A 24450-nucleotide genomic window follows, 5' to 3' on the forward strand; every position below is an offset into this window, starting at 1 on the left:
CTAAGTACTGAAACTGTGACCCTCATGGAGGGTCACACTGACCCACTTGCAGCTGCAGTAACACTTGCTCACAAACCGAAATATTACGCAAACCTTTTAAAGCAACTGTGGTATAACCCACAACTGAAATAAAAGATTGGGCGGTAGTACTAAACAGGCAACAAGGAATCATCCGCCTGTTTTACCACCACTTGATATTCTCTTCCATTGAAGCTGTAGTTACTGTCTAAATCGCTATAAAGAGGTGATGATTAGATGCCATAATTTTTGCCAGGGAAGTAGCTGGATTAGGAATTTTTTTTCCTGCATTATTTCTCTTATGGCTGCCTCCATCCCTGTGTCATTATTGTTTACACACTTAATTGCGTTTCAATTCCTGCCAGGAAGGTCTCAGTTGATGGGGCTACAGGGATATTGGTATTTGCATCAGTTTCTGTCTCCCGTTGACCTGTGCCCATTCAGCACAGGTCTTGGAATACTCTGTCATAAAATCAACCTGCCATCATCTTCATTTTTTCAGATGTTTGTTAAGGGTACAGACGCTGTGAATGGGGCTCACAATACTGTATTCCAACAACAAATGAGCTGAGACAGATTGAGGAGATAGAGATCACAAAAGCAAAGGATCAGCACTGAATTGAAAATTTAATTTTGGGCCTCTATGGCCGCATCCGACCTCCCGCTTCCTGCTCCCTTAATAGAGCAGGAATTTCTAGTCTCCACCTGAAGCAAATGCCCCAGTAGCATTGTAAATGGTATGGATGCAAAGGGGCCCATCACCCAGAATTGGACATAGAATTATCTTCTGTGAAATTTGATGTTATTGAGCTGCCTGATGGGTTCTGCACTTCTGCTCTTGCACAGGGCAAAGCAGAAGCTCTTGTCTCATGGTGTTTTGATGATCCCACGATTGGGGTTTAAGGGAGTCAGGAGTTCCAGAACTCCTGGCTTGTGAGAAAGAATGAGATTAATGTAGTGAGTTTTAATTTTAACAAAGTGTAGATACTCCACTGACCCAAACACAAACCTCAAAAATCAGTAACTGGATAAATAAATTGGCCTCTCCGCCTAAAGTCTGGTCAGGCATACTCTGGAAAGTATTCTGCAAGTGCAGGAGGTGTAACACCTGCTCTTTTACCTCCTCCCTTCTCACCATCCAAGGCCCCAAACAGTCCTTCCAGGTGCAACAGCAATTTACTTGTACTTCTTTCAATTTAGTATACTGCACTCACTGCTCACATTGCAGTCTCCACTACATGAGGTAGACTAAACACAGATTGGACACCGTTTTGTGGAACACCTTCATTCAGTCAGTAAGCATGACCCTGAGTTTCCGGTCACCTGTCATTTTAATTCTCTGCCCCACTTCCATTCTGACCTCTCTGTCCTTGGCCTCTTACAGTGTTCTAATGAAGCTCAATGTAAGCTCGAGGAATAGCGCCTCATCTTTCGATTAGGTACTTTACAGACTTCCAGACTCAACACTGAGGTCAATAATTTCAGATCATAACTTCTGCCCCCATTATTATTTTGGATGGCAGTTGTTGGTGATGATTCTGCTTTTCCCATTAACACCTCCTCTAGACCCATCTTTTGTTTCTTGTCCCATTACCAACTCTTTTTGCCTTGCACCATCATCCCTTTTGTCATTTAATCTCTCCTGCCTTCTACTGTATCATAGACCTTCCCTTTTGTCCTTTTCCCACCTCTCTCATTTCCCTGCTTTTGTACTTGCCTAAAACTTGTTAGACTACTAACATTTTCCAGATCTGATGAAAGGTCATTGACCTGACACGTTAACTCTGTTTCTCTGTTTTTCACTATTTCAGGAAAGGAGGGAGAGGGAAAACGGGGAACTACAGGCCAGTTAGCCTAACATCAGTCATTGGGAAAATGCTGGAATCTGTTATTAAAGAAGTCTTAACAATGCTCTTAGAAAAGCACAGTATGATTAGAACAAGTCAACACAGTTTTATTAAAGGAAAATCCTGTTTGACAAATTTATTAGAGTTTTTTGAGGATGTGACTAGTAGGGTAGATAAAGGGGAACCAGTAGATGTAGTTTCCAAAAGGCATTTGATAAGGTGCCACATAAAAGGTTAATTAGAAAGATAAGGGCTCATGGAGTTGGGGGTAATATATTAGCATGGATAGATGACTGGTTAACAGGCAGGAATCAATGAGTGGGCATAAACAGGGCATTTTCAAGTTGGCAGGCAGTAAATAGTGGAGTGCTGCAAGGATCAGTGCTGGGGCCTCAGCTATTTATCTTTATTTCAGACTTAGATAAAGAGACAGAGAGTAATGTAGTTAAGTTTGCTGATGATACAAAAGTAAGTGGAAAGGTAAGCTGCGGGAGAACATAGAGAGGCTGCAAAGAGATATAGACGGTTAAGTGAGTGGACAACAAGATGGCAGCTGGAGCATAATGTAGATAAGTGTGAAGTTATGCACTTTCTGCATTTTGGTCGTAAAAATAGAAAAGCAGAATATTTTTTAAAAGGTGTGCAAATTGTAAGTGTCGATGTTCAAAGAGACTTGGGTGTGCTTGTACAAGGAATGCAGAAAGTTAACGTGCAGGTACAACCAGCAATTAGGAAGACAAATGGCATGTTGGCTTTTATTGCAAGGGGATTGGAGTACAGGAATAAGGAAGTATTGCTACAATTGTACAGGGTTTTGGTGAGAACACAAATGGAATATTGTGTGCAGTTTTGGTCTCCATATTTAAGAAAGGATAACTTGCATTGGAGGCAGTGCAGTGAAGGTTCACTAGATTGGTGCAGGGATAAGGTGGTTGTCTATGATGAGAGACTAAGTGAACTGGGCCTGTATTCTCTAGAGGTGATCTCATTGAAACATATAAGATTCTAAAGTGGCTCTTTGGGTAGACACTAAGATTATTTCCTCTGATCAAGGAATCTAAAACACAGGGGCACAGTCTCAGGATAAGGGGCTGATCATTTAGGACTGAGATGAGGAGAAATTACTTCACTCAAAGGGTTGTGAATCTTTGGAATTCTCTACCTCAGAGGGTTGTGGATGCTTCATCTTTGAATACATTTAAGTCTGGGATAGACAGATTTTTGGTGTATCAGGGAATCGAGGAGTATGGTGAGCAGGCAGGAAAGTGGAGTTGGATCCTGAGATCAGTCATGATCATGTTGAATGGCGGAGCAGGCTCGATGGGCCATATGGTCTACTCCTACTCCTATTTCTGTGTTCTTGTGTTCTTTTATTCTTGTGTTCTCTCTCTACAAATGCTGCCTGACCTGCTGCATATTTCAAGCATTTTCTGTATTTATTTCAAATTTCCAGCATCCGCAGTATTGTTATTTTGTTATTCTGGAAAGTAGCTGATTGAGAGAAGATAATTCTGAGTCCAATTCTGGGCACCACACTTTAAGAAGGATGTGAAGGTTTCAGATAGGGCAAAAGTTATGAACGCTGAACTTTGTAGTGTGGTTATGTTTTAAAAACTGTGATTTTTAATGCATGGCTACCATGAAAACAAGAAACCCAGATCAAAGACCCTTTTGAAAGCAGGGTGCAAGTTTGTAATACCTAAAAGACAACGAGTTTCGCTCTCCCAGACTCTCAGATTGTAAACAGGGAGCCAGCGGCTGTAAAATGCCAAATCGAGTTGTAATTTTTAACACCTGGAAACTAAACAAGGCCCAGGTAGTTTTGCTATGGTTAGATGTATGGTCTCTGTATTGGTCATTGTAAAAGACAAATGACTATTGACTTTTGATCTGGATAAATTCAACAGGATTTCCTAGGTCTGACAGCTGAAAGGAAGACCAGCAGAGCTGTGCAGCCTACAGCAGCTGCTCTCAGATCATTGATACAACAAAATGCTGCTATGATTTGAACCTTATTCAAAAGCCGAGATTTGTGGAGCAGAAAAGACCAATGGGGTCACCAGAGATTGCCTTATTCATGTAAGTCCAGATGAATGTGCTCCGAAGAAATCAGCAAAGAGGACGTTGGCTTTGAGAAAGGCACTGGGAGATCCAACCCATTGCAGCAGGGAGGAGTCTGGGACTTTAACTGCAAGGATACCTGTTCAATGAGAACACTGTGTAATGTATTAATGTGGTGTGGGGTTTTGGAGTGTGTTAATAAGTTAATGGGAAACACATTTCTGTAGAATTTAATGTACAACTACCTACTAAGTACTGTTTAGTTAATGTTGATTTTTAGTTCAATTGTTATAGTAAAAGCCTTAAAATGTGAAATCTTGTTGTGTAATTCTTTAATCAGTCTGGGGAGTTCATATCTCTTATTTTAAAGTTAACGGTCTCTACTGAGATCGTAACAGGATAGAAGAGATTTACTAGAATGTTTCCAGAGATGAGGGATTACAGTTATGTGGATAGACTGGAGAAGCTGGGATTGTTCTCCTTACAGCAGAGAAGGCTAAAAGGAGATTTGATCGCGGTGTTTCAAATCATGAAGGATTTAGATGGAGTAAACAAAGAGAAATTGATTCCATAGCTGACTGGTCAATTACTAGAGGGCACAGATTTAAAGTGATTGTCAAAAGAACCAGAGGCAACAGCAGGAAAAGCTTTTTTACACAACAAGTGGTTAGGATCTGGAATGCACTGCCTGGTAGATACAGATTTAAAAGCAGCCTTCAAAAGGGAATTGGATAAATACTTGAAGGAGAAAAAAATTGCAGGGATGTTGGGAAAGAGCCAGAGAGTGGAACTAACGGGTTGCTCTTTGAAAGAGCCAGCACAGACTCAATAGGCTGAATTTTACCTGCCCTTTGGGCATAGCCTAGGAGGCAGGAAGGCTGGCAAAGTGGCGTGAGAAGGTGTGGTGAGGAGTGCCCAACATCTTCCCATCACCATGCCATTTTGCAGATCAGCCACTTGCCGGGAGGTTAATTGGGCCACTTAAGTCGCCAAATAAGGGCCACTTCCCACCTCCATGGGCATTTTGCTCACATTGGAAGGGCCCACTTCCAGGTGGGGAGACCGACCAGTTTAGCTTGGCAGCCTGCCAGTGGAATCCAGGGGGTGACCCTCCTTTAGGGGCACGCCATGGCCTATGGAGGGCCCCCTGGCAGCAATGACACTGCCTGCCCTCAAAAGCTCTTTCATTTCCACTTTTCCTTTCACAATCAACAGCTGCTATTTTCTTCCACTTTTAAACCATGTTTGAGATGCATCCATACATGCTGAATATTTTAGAAATGAGAATTGTTGCATAAGAACATAAGAATGTAGAAATAAGAGTAGGCCATATGGACCTTTGGGTTTGCTCTGGCATTCAATAAGATCAAGGCTGATCTTTGACCTCAACTCCACTTTCTATCATATTATGATCACTCTTCCCTAGAGGCTCCTTTACTTCAAGGTTATTAATTAATCATTACTCATTGCACAATACTAGATTTAAGTAACCTGTTCCTTATCTGATTCCTCAACACATTGATCTAGAAAACTACCTTGTATACATTCCATGAACTCATCCTCCACATTGCAAATTTACCATAAATTTTGTTTTGCCAGTCTATATAAAGATTAAAGTTTCCCCTTAATTACTGTATTACCCTTGTTACTTGCTCCTCTAATTTCCTGATTTATACTCTGCCTGACACTACAACTACTGTTCGGGGGTCCTCTCAACAAATTCACCAATGTTTTCTGCCTCCTGTTGGGTCTTAGCTCCATCCAAACAGATTGATTTTCCAATCTAAGATCCTTTCTTTCCACTGTCTTTATCCCATCCTTTATTATCATTTTTACACCCCTCTTCTTTCATATTGCCTACCTCTTTTAAAAGTCAAGGATCCTGGAACATTTAGTTCCCAACCTTGGCCACTTTGCAACCACATCTCCATAACAACTATTAGATCAAACCCATTAATTTCTATTTGTGATGTTAATTCATCTATTTTGTTGCAAATGCTTCACCTATTCAGATATAAGCCTTTAGCTTTAACATTTTTTCTACTTTTCCTGATGCCACTGGAATCTCTAATGCCGTATTACCTTTGTTAAGCTATGTGTCCTTTCCTGGTTCACTCTTATTTTTACCCAAATTGCTGCTGTGCTCTATCGCCTTAGCATTTCTCTTACTGCTTTTGAATTTAACCATTCCTGAATCCTCCACCCCCACTTCATTAGTCTCTAGCCTTATCTAACCACCCCAGTTAAATAAGATCACAACAGGATAAGGAGGGTAGGTTTTATTGGTAATCACAGGCACCAGTGAGAGATCTACACGATTAGCCTTTGGCTTCAGTTTGTAAACATAAAAATGCTTTAAAAAGGTGGCAGTGATCTTATTATAGGTGACCTGAAAAGGTCTTTTGGTAACCACAATAAGGTTTAAATGCAGGAATCACATTCCAGTCAGTGAAGTAAATGCATAGAAATGTTTCATGTATTTTGTGGGAGTTTCAGACATTTCAGGTCTTAATCATTTTGGATAAAAAATTCAATCTGCTTCTAAAGCACAACACTTTGAAAATAAACACAACATTTGCTCCTTAAGGATTTGTTTCTTCATAAATGGGCACAATCATCACTTCTTCATGATTTGGGAATTCATCTCAAGTATGATTCAGTGGTGTCACTCGTACTTAACAGCTGCTACAATTGTTAAAACATGTGCAAAGGAAAAGCAGAGCTCCCACACTTCCCCTCGCCAGGTTTCTTGTTATATTTAGGTGTGTGTATGAGGGAAGCTTGGATGAATTCATTGTAATGCTCTCTGAGTAATCACTAAGAATACTGCTTCAGCCCACCTTTGCAACTTCTGACATGAACTGTTCTTGATTTAGTAATATGTTAATTTAAATAAATATATATTTTATATATGTATAAAATTATTTTCCCAATTTGATGTTCTACTTTCCTGAAGGAATAGGCTGATGCTGAGGCAAAGCATCCATGGGCACCACCAACCCTCCAGTAACTCACATAAATTGACCATTCTTCATTCATGTGCCCAGGCAGTGAGTGTTAGCAAGCTATTTAGTTCTGGAGGGCATCACAGCCAAGATTAATCCTGTCCACACTTGAAGTCCACTGTCATGCTAGGCCCCCACCTGCCAAGAACGAGGACATTAATTTTGTCATGAACATTGATTTTAAACTGTTACTGGAGTTAAGAAAGGACTTGTTAGACAGATCAACTATGGCTGGAAAAGACATTTTCATATTAACAAACAGTGTTTGGAAGGACAAAGCAGCCATTCCCTGACACATTCAACCCATAATGGATCTGATTACCAGACATTGAAGGTGGGGGAGCTTGCATTCCAGGTTGACTGTTAAGATAGCCGAATACACAAACGGACATGGTCAAACCAGCTACTCACATGACTAACCTGTTGGGCAACCTGAGTTTTTTGAATTTGTACAAGCAGTTTGCCCAGAAAGCAGAATGCTCCTGGACTGAGAAGATCTCTCCTGGCTGGCTCACCACAGCCTCTCCTGTCTGCCTGCTCCCATCTCTTTCTCACAAGCCTCTGAATCCACTGAGGATACATGCACTCCAAGAGAGAAAAATCTCCTACAGCGAACAAGGTTTAAGAAGAGTACTGAGCCCCAATGAAAAGCAAGATCTACCTACAATCAAGGACTCTACAGTGAGCTCGAAGACTCGTAACAAAAACTCTTCAGATATTGCCTCAAACTTTTCTACTTTATTTCTTCTGCTCTTTTCTGTTTCTATTAGCATGTGTGTATCGCGTATGCATGCTAGCGTGGGCGCGTCGTGTATCCTTCGGCGTCAACCGAATTAGAGTTTTTAATAAATTTCAACTTTTCTTCTTTAAACCTAAGAAAGCCTGTTTGTGCTGGTTTCTTTGCCTTATAATTGAAAAGTCAAATTAAAGTTTGATAATAGTTTGAGATCGTTTCAGCCCCAAGGTTGATTCCGGAGTTGAGGGGGTTGGCTTATGAGGAGAGACTGAGTAGATTGGGATTATATTCATTGGAGTTCAGAAGAATGAGGGGGGATCTTATAGAAACATATAAAATCATGAAGGGAATAGATAAGATACAAGTAGAGAGGATGTTTCCACTGGCAGGTGAAGCTAGGACAAGAGGGCATAGCCTCAAGATTAGAGGGAGCAGATTTAGGACTGAATTAAGAAGGAACTTCTTCACCCAGAGGGTTGTTAATCTATGGAATTCCTTGCCCAGTGAAGTAGTTGACGCTTCTTCAGTAAACGTTTTTAAAGCTAAGGTAGATATCTTTTTGAACAATAAAGGAATTAAGGGATACGGTGAGAGCGTGGGTAAGTGGATCTGAGTCCATGAAAAGATCAGCCCTGATCTTATTGAATGGCGGAGCAGGTTCGAGGGGCCGGACGGCCTACTCCTGCTCCTAGTTCTTATGATCTTATTATGATCATTCGCTTTAGCAAATAAACCACAGCTGAGGGCGACGGTGGCCATCGCCCATCCCTTCGGGGTGTGTAAAATTAAACTCTGTTACAGTAAGATCAGGTGAAGGCAGAAAGGGAATTCTAGACCTCTTTCTCACCTGGTTGTAACACCACATATACATATTTTCCATCGGGGCGGCTGAGACAGTAACTGGAAACAAGAATCCTGGCTAATTTTACCATTTCCTTCCTCAGGACTTGCTGAGATCAACCCAAACTACTGTTTGGCTGAATTTACTTAACTAAGCACAGGCTGGGAATCAAACCTTGTACGATAGAAACATAAAAAATTTCTGACACAGAAGCAGGCCATTGCGACTGTGCCGGCCGAAAAAGTGCTATCCAGCCTAATTCCACTTTTTAGCTCTTGGTCCATAGCCCTGTATGTTATGACACTTCAAGTACATATGCAAGTGTCTTTTTAGTGCTAGGAGGGTTTCTGCCTCAACATTCAGGCTGTGAATTCCAGACCCCTACCACCCTCTGGATGAAAAAATTCTCCTCAACTCTCCTCTAATCCTTCGACCAATTACTTTAAATCTATGCCCCCTGGTTATTGTCCTCACTGCCAAGGGAAATAGGTCCTTCCTATCCACTCTATCTAAACCCCTCATAATTTTATCCACCTCAATTAAATCTCCCCTCAGCCTCCTCTGTTCCAAGGCTTAGTGTTCTGGTTCAACGGGCATTGGTTTTATGATGCAAGCAGAAATGAAATCTGATTTTATAAAATTTTATATTTCATTTTCTTTCAGGTTTCAGACATTATTAATTATGTTTTGGGAGAATTTGGTGTGGAATCCCACAGTCTTTCTTCCGTTCCAACTGGTATCAAGGCCTACGGACATTCTGCAACTGGGGATTGGGGAGGTGGCAGGTGAAGACCCACAGGTTCCAATGTCAACTTGAACCAGTTCCTATAGTGCATGTCAGATTAATGGCCAGTGACTCATTTTTTCCTCCCTCTATGGCTACTCACCATCTCTGTCGTGCATTCCAGATCCTAATCACTCACTGCGTAAAAAGGTTTTTCCTCGTGTCGCCATTGCTTCTTTTGCCAATTACCTTAAATCTGTGCCCTCTTGTTCTTGATCTTTCCACCAATGGGAACAGTTTTTCTTTACCTGCCCCGGCCAGACCCCTCATGATTTTGAACACCTCTATTAAATCTTCTCTCAAAGGAAAACAGTCCCAACTTCTCCAATCTATCCACGTAGCTGAAGTTCCTCATCTCTGGAACCATTCTCGTGAATCTTTTCTACACTCTCTATAAGGCCTTCACATCTTTCCTAAAGTGTGGTGCCCAGAACTGGATACAACACTCCAGTGGAGGCTGAACCAATGTTCTATATAAGTTTAACATAAGTTCCTTATTTTTGTACTCTATGCCCCTATGACTGGAGCTTAGGATGCTGTATGCTCGATTAACCACTCTCTCAACCTGTCCTGCCACCTTCAATGATTTATGCATATATACATCCATCCCTCTACTCCTGCAACTCCTTTAGAATTGCACCCTTTATTTTATAATGTCTCTCTTTGTTCTTCCTACCAAAATGAATCACTTCACACTTCTATAATGCATCTGCCACTTGTCCGTCCATTCCACCACCCTATCTATGTCCTATTGAAGTTCTACACTATCCTCCTTGCAGCTCACAATGTTTCAAAGTTTCCTATCATCTGCAAATTTTGAAATTGTGCCCTTTACACCAAGGTCTAGGTCATTAATATATATCAGGAAAAGCAAGGGCTCTAACACCAACTCTTGCAGAACTCCACAACAAACCTTCCTCCAGCCTGAAAAACACCCATTACCCATTACTCTCTGTTTCCTGTCACTCAGCCAATTTCGTATCCATATTGCTACTGCTTCTTTTATTCCATGAGCTATAACTTTGCTCACAAGTCTGTTGTGAAATTTCCATTAAACTGGAATAAAACTGTAAAATCTTGGGAAAAGAAACACAACAGTCGGCATGTGGAAAGGACAGTTTAACCTTTTGGTAGAGATACTTCGGTCCAAAATATTAACCAGTCTTTCTCTTTTGCATCATCTGCATATATCCTCAACTGGATTTGCTTACAAAAAGAAAATCACTCCTGACATTTTGCTTTGATGTTTTCAAAATTATTGCATTGAAATATCCTTATATAAACACCATCTTTGCAATATTTGTAAAGAGAAAGAATTGCACAAAAAGAAGCCCTTTTTCTAACATGTTGCAGGAATTCCCACGCAAGGGATCGCCCCTTGTTTTTTTTGACTTGCAGTTCCCATGGCAACTGTGGAGGGTAAGCCAGAGGTTGCGTCCATGACGTCAATGGCGGAGCTGCCGCTCTGATTGGTCGGTAGGGGAGGGGCGGCCTGCCAATCAGCGAGGGTAGGCGGGCGGGAACAGAGGGGGCGGAGCCACAGGGCTCAACCTAACCTGCTGGGACGACAAGTGCCCGCCTCTTCCTCCTCGCGGCTTGACTGGCTGACTGTCCCAACCGTCCTCCGCCTCCCGATCGCCGATTGGCTGATCGCCACGCCAATCAAAGAACGCTGGGTGCCGCTTCCTGCCAACAAGTTTGATTGCGCACCGTAACAGAGCGGAGTGAGGGAGCGCGCGCGAGCTTGAGTGGACGATCGGGGCGAGAGGCAGGAAAATAAAAGATTAAATGTTCCATTAAAGATAGAAAAAGATAATTATTTTTAAAAATTGAAAGAGTGTAGGAAGTGAAATAAAATCCCTCCTTAGATGGTCTAGTTGTCAATTAGCGAGGTAAATGCAGAAGAATCGGTGACTAATCGGGAAGATATCGGTTAGGTATCGCGGATTTTTTTATTTTTGCCTGTTTAAATCGGACAGCGACATCGACTGGTGGGTGTGTGGCGGGATTGAGGAGGAGGAGGAGGAGGAGGGGGGAGGGTGGGGGGGGGTTTCATCAACTAATCGGTTAATCGCTGTTAATCGATACTATCGTTGGGGAGGTTTTTAAAAAAAAAAATTTGAGCTGCGAGAATGAATATCGAGATCCCCCCCGGGCTGACGGACCTGCTGCAGGGTTATACGGTGGAGGTGCTCCGGCACCGGCCCGCCGATCTGGTGGAGTTCGCCATCCAGTACTTCACCCAGCTGAAGGAGAAGGAGGAGCAGGCCGAGGTCAGACGGCTGAGCAGTGATGGGCACCCCATGCAGACCGAGTCCAATGGAGAGGATGAGGAGTCGGAGTCTGATTCCGAGTCAGATTTTGAAGGTAAGAGAGAAAGTCTGCAATATAATTAGGAGGGGGCATACAGTCGAGAGATGGAGCATCACCTCTTTTGGGATAAATTGGAGAGATAACGGGTTCAGAGAGAAAAAAGTGGCTACCCAGTAAAGGAGGCAGTAAATACACCACCAGGTGAGTGGGAGGAAGATGGTATGGGAAGCATGATGCTGAAAATGAGGGTGGGGAGAAAGGGATTGGGGAAAGGTTGACAAGTTGCTCAAAGGTGTAAGTAAAAGAGGGAAGGATGGGTGACATGAGTGAGTAGGGGATGAAAGAGGGAGGAGAGAAAGGAAGAAGAGATTATATTTGATTGGGCAGCCTACCGTTTAAAAATGTTAAGCAACATTAGTCTGGCAACCACTAGTTGCTTGGCAAGCAATAATTGTTCTGCCGTGTTAAAATTCTCAACACAATTGCAACCTACACGTTAAAACTGCCTTAAGTTCTGAAAAACCGAAGATCTAATATAGTTTGCAAACTATAATGTATATCCATCTATCTGTATTGATCTTGGCAACAGTGATCCATATTAGGTGTAATATTTGCATGTACATGAATAAAGTATTGTAGGTTTAGACTATGGTGGAAAAAAAATTAAAAAGAATTTAAAAGTGCCCCTAGTGACCTGAGAATATGGAACAGACTAAACCAGTATTTGAAGGTTTTTTTTTCTGTGACAAAACAGTTTAAAACAAGGGATACAGAGCTTTCAAAATGTCTCTGGATAAACTAAATGAAGGGACTGTAGTATGGCAGATGGATTTTAATGTAAATATATGCAAATACACTATTCTGATTAGACAAGTGGCTAATGGGAAGCCCAAACACACTGGGATTAATTTTGTGAGAGAGTTTGAAATGATCTGTTAGAGACTATGTAGCCTTAAAAGGATTCATTCTTTTTCAAAAACTGGCAAAGAAGATCTGACAAATGTTTCATGTAATGACACAACTCAGCAAGTTGTTCATCATTCACATGATGACCCTGTGACAAATTGACCTGTGGCGGTTCTAACCCTCTCAGAATAAAAAAGACGTAGGCTTTAAAAAGTACAGTGCTTCCTGAACAGAATTTTACATTTACTTTGACATAATATGTTGCTCCAAGTTGAATTTAAATTAATGCAGCTGGAATTTATTTTTCTATATAATCATTTTATTTCCTGCTAGAAAAGATCATGCAACATAATGTAGAAATCATTGCTTTTGAAAAGCAGTACACTTATCAGTCTGCAAAATATAATATACAATGTTCAATTGCCACCCCCCAAAATATGATCCCACTAATAAAATAGCAAGCCTAAATTAGTTTGCATTCAGCCATATGTTGTGGAACCTCTTCTAATTCTCCCATCCTCTGCAGGTCTTAAAAATGTGTTTTCACCTCTCCTTTACCGAAGCTGCAACATGACTGCCACTTGTAGCTGTTTCCTCTTAGCATCTTTTTCTGTCCTTTTTCTCTTGTACATTGTCATTTCATCTTTCTCTTTGCTCCGTTTGCTCTCTGCGTGGCTTTTGTCCCTGTCCCTTCAACTTCCAAATGTAATCCATCTCTTCTCGCACTTCAAACGCTCAACTCTTATCCTTTTCTCTTCCCCCTTTCATCCTCCATCCCTCACTAAAACTCAATGTAACTCACTAAAAACTAAAATACCCTTGTTAAATTTAAATGGCAAATCTTATTGATAATTATGTTACCAAATATTAGCACAAACTGATTAATTTTAGAGAGTTATACTGCATGGAATGTGATTGTAAAGAAAATTCTGGTTCAGTTAATGGAAACAGGCAATTTTGTAATTTAGTTGCTCATATGCTCACTGAAATCTGAAGCAGGCTATTAATTTGAAAATGATTTTGTAGTTTAAAAAGAATGACGGCTAACAATGTTTGACTTCAAGTTGCTGCTTTTAATTTTGTCCATTTTTTTTTGTGCTTGTCAAGTTGTGGTATGCTTGTGAGGAAAAGAACACTCCATTTTGAGTACCAAGTCTCAGTATGTCTGTTAGGTAGTGAATGAATTGGATGCTCAGTAAAGCTCTCCTGATTCTACTCCAGTAACATAGCTAAGTTCTGACGTGAGAGCAACTGAGCTGTAATATGAATCTAACGTTTGCTGTTTCAAATATCACCCATTCTTTTGGTTTCTGTGACTGACATTGCCTAAGTAGTTTCAAACTAAGTGAGTTTTGTGATCAAGGCCCACAAACCACTGAAAACTGAACTGCTCAAACTCATTTGGTCCATGTGATGTCCTGGTTTGGTTTCGATCAATTGAGGGGGTCAGAGAGGAATTTTTCAGAGTTTTTTTCCCCTTATTGACTCTGGTTTTTTTCTCTCTTTGACCATCATGGTGTGAAGCAGAAATAGAAACAGAAAATGCTGGAAATACGTAGCAGGTCTGACAGCATCTGTGGAGAGAGAAACAAAGTTAACATTTCAGGTTGATGACCCTACATCAGGACTGGAATAAGTTGGAACGGAGACAGTTGCTATGGAAGGAGATGCAGCTGTGAAAGCGAGTTTTGATAGATACCTGATCAAATATGAGAAGGGAACTAGAAAGCAATGAAGGTGAACCAGGGGAAAGAGACAAATGGAAATCCTGTCGGAGAGAAGAGCAGAACTCCTTCAAGGCAGGCATTCCTGGAAGAGAAGTGACAGTGAATTAAACACTAATACAAAAGCAAAGTACTGTGGATGCTGAAACTCTGAAATAAAAACAGAAAATGCTGGAAATACTCAGCAGGTCTGGCAGCATCTGTGTAGAGAGAAACAAAGTTAACATTTCAGGTCGGTGAGGCAGGCTTGATGGATGAGCTGATCACTTTCAATTGTTCGTATTTCACCCATACAGAGTAGAGACTTTCCTCCCACCTGGATAAAAGCAAAATACTGCAGATGCTGGAAATCTGAAATAAAAACAGATGATCAGATGGTTCTGATGAAGGGTCACAGACCTGAGATGTTAACTCTGCTTTTTTCTCCACAGATGCTGCCTGACCTGCTGCGTATTTCCACCACTTTGTTTTTATTCCTCCCGCCTGGGTTGGATTCAAAGCCAGCTTCCAGAGGTGAAAGTGAAATGGATGTCTCATATTATCCTCATGGATACGATGGGCTGAATGGCCTCCTTTTGTGCCATAAATTTGTATGTTTGTATAATTTTGTTAGTGGAAACTAGGGTGTGCTTGATATGTTGGTGCTCTGCTTACCAGCTTGTAATAAAGTAGACTTGGGAATAGCTTTTCAGCTAAGCTTTTAATCCTTTTTGGCCTGTTTTATAGTATTTTTACTAACTTCCATTTTACCTCCTTTGGCACAAGCTTGTTTCATTTTCTTCAGTTTTGTAAAAGTTCATTTAAATGTTAATTGATAAATTTACCCAGAATTAATCTTCAATATTGTTACAAAGTATAATGGTGTGTAAGTGAAATTTATGTATTACACCCACTTAACCTGCAAACACCTAGGAGTACAATTTACAAATTTTATCCTTCCAATCTTGGGGTCCTCTCTGCAAAGTTTAATTTGAGCTGTAAGTCAAAGTCTCTCAGTGCCTCACAGCTGTACAGTTCAAGCAATTATAAAATGAACCGTTACCCTTAATTGAAATCTTAGTGGGGCAAATGAGCCTTTTTTTCAAACAGTACATGAAAATATTACAAACTCAGCATTACACCTCACTGAAGTAACAGTATTAGAATATTGTACAGGGTAATTATTGAGGTGATTATTTTCCCTTTCGTGTACTGTCACCACTAGGCTAAATGATAACACTGAAATACATACAAGATATTCCTTCTTTACCAACTGTATCCTATTATTACCTGAAAATAAATTGCTGTTATCTTACACAAAAACATCTTATTGTGTTGCATTGATGGTGGTATTCTCCTGTTGTTAATGGTCAATTGCTTCATTTGCTCCAATCAAAGAGGAAAAACTGAATATTGAAGAGTGGCATGGATCACGGATATGCAGGAAGCTGAATGATTTTTGAGCAGGCACACATGCAAGTAGCAAGTCTATGGGTCCACAATAAAGCCAAAAAATTCAGGTGATACCAAATATTCTAGTTTTATGAAGTTGAAGTTTCTACATTTTGTATTTACATGATGCTATTGGACCTTCTGAAGCTGTGAAATAGTGCTGGATGGTGGGTGTTTGAGGCAGCAGCGATTTGAAACATAAATTTACATTTGGATAAGGAATTTGTTTGATATTATTGTCTGTTCCCATTCTTCAATGGAGGATGAGACATTCCAGGCTATGATTGTGAGAGCCACGTGATGGGACATGCGCTGCTGTGTGTTGAGGTGCAGTTACTAACTCATCCTTGTTTTGAGGGGCAACTTCCTGCTTTCACAAGTGCTTGATCTGTTTACTTGGCAAAGTTCAAGTACTATATATCATGCCATTGCAAATCCAGCATCCCTGTGTAGAAATATTAAGAAACAGATTTGAATGCAGCAGCCTACACTTTCCAAGTAAATTGCAAGACCATCATGTTGGCTTGGACAATATGGCTTGTCGCCAAATAAGTTATTGTTATTTGAATATGCAGCACTATAAATTCTCAGAGCATTGTGATAAGTGGTACAAAAAGGACTGAAGTATACCATGTATGCAAATATAATACTTACTTTGGGAGGGGTTGTTTTTTGAGATATACCCAGAAATTTCTTTGTAAATACTTTAAATTAGCAGTGATCTACAAAACATTTGCGGTGAAATTAATATCTTTAATGCAACAGTGCTACTTTTAAATTCCCATCCCATGCCATCCCCCTCATGCCATACTCATCCCATTCCTTTCATCCCTCTCGTATCATCCCCATCCCGTCCCACCTCTTCTTCCCTTGCCATCACCATTCCCCACTCCCATTTCCCCCCCCACCCCCCAGACGGAATTGGGTGTAAAAAAAAAGTTCCAGTAAGGAATTAATTCCCTGAAACAATATCATGACATATTGGTTATGCATCTCATCCAGCTTAAAAAAAAAAGAAGCCATTTCCACGACACACCGTTGTCCCAGTGGAAAATGGTGCCAAACACTAAACGCGCCCCATGTGGACGACACTCACATACCTCAAAGTTTAATGTAATAAATGGCAATGGGCTTTAAAAAATTGCAGTTAGCAACCACTTCTCACATGGTTTCAAAATTGTCATATATATCATCCGGCTAAAAAAAGGTTTTCATTTCCACTACTCACCTCTGTCGCAGTTGATTTGTTGTGGCTCCCCTTACCTTCTGCATTTTTGTTTCTCTACCAACCGCTCCACCCTGCTGCCGCTAACCATCCCTCCCATGCTGTTTTCAACCCCCGCAATCCCTCCAGCCAGGTTAACTTGGCACATGTGTCATTGGGTGCCAATCAAGCGGCATGCTTTGCCCTGGATGGTGTCGAGCGTCTTGAGTGTTGTTGGAGCTCCACCCATCCAGGCAAATGGAGTGTATTCCATCACACTCCTGACTTGTACCTTATAGATGGTGGACAGACTTTGGCGAGACAGGGGATGAGTTACTTGCTGCAGAATTCCCAGCCTCTCTCATGCTCTTGTAGCCACGGTATTTATATGGTTGGTCCAGTTCAGTTTCTGGTCAGTGGTAACCCCCAAGATGTTAATAGTGGGGGGATTCAGCGATCGTAATGCCATTGAACGTTAAGGGGAGATGGTTAGATTCTCTCTTGTTTGAGATGGTCATTGCCCGGCACTTATGTGGTTTGAATGTTATTTGCCAATTATCAGCCCAAGCCTGGACTGGAACTGCTGTAGTGATTTCCTGGGACTGAGATGATTGACTTCCAACAACCACAGCTATCTTCCGTTGTGCTAGGTATGACTCCAAACAGTGGAGAGTTTTCCCCCTGATTACCAGTGACTCCAGTTTTGCTAGGGCTCCTCGATGCCATACTTGGTCAAATGCTGTCTTGATGTCAAGCGCAGTCACTCTCTCCTCACCTCTTGAGTTCGGCTCTTTTGTCCATGTTTGGACCAAGACTGTAATGATGTCAGGAACTGGGTGCCCTCGGCGGAACCCAAACTGAGCATTGTGTGTGGGTATTGCTGAGCAAGTGCTGCTTGATAGCATTGTTGACGACCCCTTCCATCACTTCGCTGATGATCAGGAGTAGACTGATGGGGCGATAATTGGCCGGGTTGGATTTGTCCTGCTTTTTGTGCACAGGACATACCTGGGCAATTTTCCACATTGTCGGGTAGATGCCACTTTGTAGCTGTACTGGAGCAGCTTGGCTAAGGGTGCGGCTAGTCCTGGAGCACAAGTTTTCAGTACTATTGCCGGAATATTGTTAGGGCCCATATCTTGGCAGTATCCAGTGCCGTCAGCTGTTTCTTGATATCCCGTGGAGTGAATCGGATTGGCTGAAGACTGGCATCTGTGATGCTGGGGACCTCAGGAGGAGGCCGAGATGGATCATCTATTTGGCACTTCTGACTGAAGATGGATGCAAATGTTCCAGCCTTGTCTTTTTCACTGATGTGGTGGGCTCCCGCATTGTTGAGGATGGGGATATTTGTGGAGCTGCCTCCTCCTGTCAGTTGTTTAATTGTCCACCATCATTCATGACTGGATGTGGCAGGACTGCAGAGCTTGGATCTGATCTGTTGGTTGTGGGATCGCTTAGTCCTGTCTATTGCCTGCTGCTTCAGCTGTTTGGCATGCAAGTAGTCCTGTGTTGTAGCTTCACCAGGCTGACACCTTACTTTTAGGTATGCCTGGTGCTGCTCCTGGCAAGCCCTCCTACACTCTTATTTTTGATCCAGGGTTGGTCCCTCGGCTTGATGGTAATGGTAGAGTGGGGGATATGCCAGGGAGGTTATAGATTGTGGTTGAGTACAATTCTGCTGCTGCTGATGGCCCACAGCACCTCATGGATGCCCAGTTTTGAGTTGCGAGATCTGTTCGAAATCTGTCCCATTTAGTACAGTGGTCATGCCACACAACACGATGGCGGGTACCCTCAATGTGAAGACGGGACCACTGTGCGGTGGTCGCTCCTACCAATACTGTCATGGACAGATGCATCTGCGACAGGTAGATTAGTGAGGATGAGGTCAAATAGGTTTTCCCCTCTTATTGATTCCCTCACCACCTGCTGCAGACCCAGTCTAGAAGCTATGTCCTTTAGGACTCAACCAGCTTGGTCAGTTGTGGTGCTACTGAGCCACATTTGGTGATGGACCTTGAAGTCCCCCACCTAGAGTACATTTTGTACCCTTGCTATCCTCAGTGTTTCTTCTAATTGATGTTCAACATGGAGGAGCACTGATTCATCAGCTGCGGGGGGTCGTAGGTGGTAATCAGGTTTCTTTGCCCATGTTTGACCTGATGCCATGAGACTTCATGGGGTCTGGAATCAATGTTGAGGTCTCCCAGGGCAAATCCCTCCCGACTGTATACCACTGTACCGCCATCTCTGGTGAGTCTGTGCTGCTGGTGGGACAGGACATACCCAGGGATGGTGATGGTTGTATCAGGGACATTATCTCTAAGGTATGATTCCCTGAGTATGACTGTGTCAGGCTGTTGCTTGACTCGTTTGTGGGACAGCTCTCCCAATTTTGGCACATGCCCTTAGATGTTCATAAGGAGGATTTTGCAGGGTTGACATGGCTGGGTTTACCATTGTTGTTTCTGGTGCCGAGGTCGATGCCGGGTGGTCTGTCTGGTTTCATTCTTTTTCTTAGACTTTGTAGCAGTTTGATAAAACTGAGTGGCTGGCTAAGCCATTTCAGAGGGCATTTAAGAGTCAGCCACATTGCTGTGGGTCTGGAGTCACATGTAGGCCGGAACAGGTAAGGAAGGCAGATGTCCTTCCCTAAAGGACATTAGTGAATCTAATGGGTTTTTACAACAATTGACAATGGTTTCATGGTCACCACTAGACCAGCTTTTAATTCCATATTTATTAATTGAATTCAAATTCCACCATCTGCTGTGGTGGGATTCGAACCCATGTCCCCACAGCATCAGTCTGGGGCTCTGGGTTACTAGTCCAGTGACATTATCACTATGCCACAGCGTCACTGTCAGGTGAGAGTGACTGCCCTTAGCCTCAAGGCAGCATTTGACCGAGTCTGGCATCAAGGAGTCTGAACAAAACTGGACTGGTTGCAGTCATACCTAGCACAGAGGAAGAGGGTTGTGGTTGTTGGAGGTCAGTCATGTCAGTCCCAGGACATCACTGCTGCAGTTTTTCAGTTGTGCCCAAGGCTCAACTATCTTTAGCTGCATCATCAATGACCTTCCCTGAATCATAATTTCAGGGTGGGGATGTTCGTTGATGATTGCACAATGTTCAGCACCATTCGCGACTCCTCATATACTGAGGCAGTCCGTGTGCAGCTGCAGCGAGACCTGGACAACATTCAAGCTTCCCGGCTGATAAGTGGCAAGTTACATTCGCGCCACACAAGTGCCAGGAAATGACCATCTCCAACAAGAGAGAATCCAACCATCTCCCCATGACATTTAATGGCATTACCATTGCCGAATCCCCAACTATCAACATCCTGGGGATTACCCTTGACCAGAAACTGAACTGGACTAGCCACATAAATACTGTGGCTGCAAGAACAGGTCAGAGGCCGGGAATTCTGCGGCAAATAACTCACCTCCTGACTCCCCAAAGCCTGTCCAGCATCTCCAAGGCACAAGTCAGGAGTGTGATGGAATACTCTCCACTTGCCTGGATGAGTGCAGCTCCAACAACACAAGAAACTATCCAGAACAAAGCAGCCACTTGATTGGCCTCCAGCCACCACCTTCAACATTCACTCTCTCCACCACCACGCACAGTGGCAGCAGTGCATACCATCTACAAGATGCACTGCAGCAACTCACCAAGGCTCCTTCGACAGCATTTTCCAAACTCGTGACCTCCACCACCTAGAAGGACAAGAGCAGCAGATACATGGGAACGCCACCACCTGCAACTTCTCCAAACCACACACCATCCTGACGTGGAACTATAATAGACGATCCTTTACTGTCGCTGGGTCAAAATCCTGGAACTCCCTTCTTAATAGCACTGTTGGTGTACCTACACCACATGGACTGCAGTGGTTCAAGCAGGCGCTCACCATCACCTTCTCAAGGGCAATTAGGGATGGGCAATAAATGCTGGCTTGGCCAGCAAAGCCCAAATCCCATGAAAGAATAAACAAAATAGCACCTACAACAATGCTGAAATCATTAGCCCATGCTGTTTTTCACCTTGTGATTCATTTATCAAATAGTATTTTCACTGAATCCTGCCCCCACCATTTGTAAAACTAATCCATAGCCCCGAGGCATGAGTTCAGTCCCAGTCTGTATCTCACCAAGCTGCACTGGTTCCTAGTATCCCAGCAAATCAATTTCAAGACCCCATCTTCAAATCCTTTCACACATTTGTGCGAACTGATTGAAGAATTCTTCTCCGGTTGCCTGTGTCTGTTCATTTGATTTTTGAGATGACTGTTCATTCTCTGCTCCTCTGCTATTGCATACTGATTTATTCAATACTTGCACTCTGGAATTCTCTTCCTTTGTCTTGCCACTTCTGTTCTCTAACTACAAAGTTCTACTGAAAACTTATCTCTGTGCATTTGGTCTAATTTTTCCTCCTCTTGGCCATAGTTCTTTCTCTCCTGCTGCCTAGCTCTTCCCCTTTGTAGCTTGTCCTGAGACATTAGTTGACATGAGGAACACTATGTAAATGTAAGCTGTTGCTTTTTGTATCTAATCTGAATTTACAAATGCAATATCAATCGAATTGTGTGCAGCTTAATCTATTTTAGTATGTTCAGTTTGATGCTGGGCTCTTCATTCTTCCGTCATTTTAGCAGTGCAAGATTGTTCTTCATATACCCTGCTGTGAATTGTATGATTGTATGCTATAGTTTTGTCATAGCTGGACTATTACTTTAATGAAACTTCTGAATTGCTTTTAGCTGACGGTATTTAGCTTTGCCTGTTGGTACAAAGAATTGTACCAGTAGATTCTAAATGAGAGTCTATTGGTATGGATGAAAGTGGATTTAAGACCTTTATTTTATCTCTTGGTCCAGATGTCTATTAACTGCTCAAACTGAACTTAGTGGTTTATGCTGTCATCTCAAACCCTTGATTAAATTAATCCCTAGTTACTACTTAACCACATTATTCCATGTATCTCTGTCTATATATAAGACGAGAGATGCATATATATAGCATCAAACATGGGATAATAGCTGTCTATCAACAGTAGTATTTAATGGGACCCCAGCTCTGGGAGAATTATGACTGTAATCCACAAAGTGCAGCATGGCCTTCATTGTTGTTTGTCACTATGACCTTGCCGAATAACTTAAATTATCACAGCAAATGGAAATAGAATGGAGGTTCAGAAATTATTAGTAACTTTTTGCTGTTGCTTCCAGCTCTCTCACTTCCCCTGCTGTCTGTCACTTGCTTTAGGCCCACTCCAGTTCTGTAACTCTGCACCTCTTGCACTTTACGCCTCTGTTCTTTGTTGATGCCTGATGCATGTTATCTATGTGCACACTTCCTTTCCAACTTTCTGTTGTCACGATTTTAGGTTGCTATTTATTCTAAATATTGAAACATTTTGTTGCCTGTAACAGCACAGTTGCGTGTTCTGGCCACAATGCAGTGCAGTGGAGCATGCTTTTGAAGACTGTTTCCCAAGTCATCTCATAGAACCATAGAATCATCTTGCACAGAAGGAGGTAATTTAGCCCATCATACCTGTGCTGGTTTTTTAAAAGATTTTTTTGGTTCCACTTATCCACTGCTCTTTCCCCATAGCCATGCTAAATTTTCCTTTTCAAATATATATGCAAATCCTTTTTGAAAATTACCAATAAATCTGCTTCCATCACCTTTTCAGGCAGCGCATTCCCGATCATAACTCGCTGTATAAAATGAATTCTCCTCATCGCTGGCCAATTATCTTCAATCTGTCCTCTGATTATCGGCCTTCCTATCATTGGAAGCAATTTCTCCCTGTCTATGCCATCAAAACACCTCATAATTTTGAACACCTCTATTAAATCTTCACATAACCTTCTCTGCTCTAAGAACAACCACCCCAGCTTCCCTAGTGTCTCGACATAACTAAAGTCCTTCATTCCTGGCATCGGGGTGGCACAGTGACGCTGTGGTTAGCACTGCAGCCTCACAGCTTCAGGGACCCGGGTTCGATTCTGGGTACTGCCTGTGCGGAGTTTGCAAGTTCTCCCTGTGACCGCGTGGGTTTTCGCCGGGTGCTCTGGTTTCCTCCCACAGCCAAAGACTTGCTGGTGATAGGTAAATGGGCCGTTGTAAATTGCCCCTAGTGTAGGTAGGTGGTAGGGAATATGGGATTACTGTAGGGTTAGTATAAATGGGTGGTTGTTGGTCGGCACAGACTTGGTGGGCCGAAGGGCCTGTTTCAGTGCTGTATCTCTAAATAAAATAAAAAAAATAAATCATTCTAGTAAATTTCCCTCTCCATCTTGTTTGCTTAAAAAGACTTGAATCCACCAGCTGCATCACTGTGAACAGTTTAGAAGTTAATTTATAAATTCATTGCTGTGTAATTTCTTAATTTGTAATTGCATGCCACATACTTAACATGAATTACTGTAAGGTACAAATGCATATTTTGTAAAATGCCAAGATCCAAAGGAATATCTGAACGAAGACCCTCAATTATCCCTACATTACCTCGAGCAATGCACTCCTGGCTGGTCTCCCACATTCTACTCTCCCCAAACTTAGATCATCCAACACTCATGTCTTAATTTGCACCAAGTCCCATTCACCTATCACCTCTGCGCTCAGTGACGTATACGTGGTCGTACATTGGCGCCTGGACAAGCAACGTCTTGATTTTAAAATTCTCATCCCTACTTTCACATTCCTCCATGGCCTCGTCCCTCTCCTGCAGCCTCAGATGCCTCGGCTCTGACCTCTGGAATACCCTCCCTGCACCTCTTTGCATCTCCGCTGCGCTTTCTTCCTTTAAGACACTCCTTGAAACCTACCTCTTTGACCAAGCTTTTGGTCATCTGACCTAATATCTCCTTTTGTGGCTCGGTGTCATATTTTGTTTTATAATGTTGCTGTGAAGCTCTTTGGGAAGTTTTATTATGTTAAGGTGCTATATCAAACAAAGCACAGTGGCGCAGTGGTTAGCACCGCAGCCTCACAGCTCAAGCGACCTGGGTTCAATTCTGGGTACTGCCTTTGCGGAGTTTGCAAGTTCTCCCTGTGACCGCGTGGGTTTTCGCTGGGTGCTCCGGCTTCCTCCCACAGCCAAAGACTTGCAGGTTGATAGGTAAATTGGCCATTATAAATTGTCCCTAGTATAGGTAGGTGAATTAAGGGAAGGTGGGGATGTGGTAGGAATATGGGATTAATGTGGGATTAGTATAAATGGGTGGTTGATGGTCGGCACAGACTCGGTGGGCCGAAGGGCCTGTTTCAGTGCTGTATCTCTAAATAAAATAAAAATAAATAAATAAAAATGTTCAAACATAGATGCAGCGGTTTATTTGAATGTAATTCAATGTAATAAATGGCCAACAGAAATTTCATTGAAATGAAAGAGGGTGTGCAATGAGAAAATTAATGGCTATTTTTACACATTGCTGTTTGGATTGTTGTCCATTTAGGTATTAGTAAAAGTCTTGCATAGGTGTAAACTTCCTGTCCACACATCTTCCTTGTGGCTGTCAAAGCATTTGACTAGCAGTACTAGGCCAATCATCTATGGTG

General features: G+C 42.3%; 1 protein-coding gene across 1 annotated transcript in view; it reads left to right on the forward strand.

Moving 5' to 3' along the window:
* The window catches only part of prkar2aa (protein kinase, cAMP-dependent, regulatory, type II, alpha A), a 403140-nt gene that overhangs the window by 73638 nt on the left and 305052 nt on the right, over nt 1-24450 (forward strand). The window contains exon 7 of the mRNA XM_068052117.1: nt 11424-11659. Coding sequence (XP_067908218.1) covers nt 11424-11659 — 236 coding nt within the window. The remainder of the gene's footprint in view (nt 1-11423; nt 11660-24450) is intronic.

This window comes from Heterodontus francisci, chromosome 19 (genome assembly GCF_036365525.1).
Source record: "Heterodontus francisci isolate sHetFra1 chromosome 19, sHetFra1.hap1, whole genome shotgun sequence".
NCBI classification, from domain to species: Eukaryota; Metazoa; Chordata; class Chondrichthyes; order Heterodontiformes; family Heterodontidae; genus Heterodontus; species Heterodontus francisci.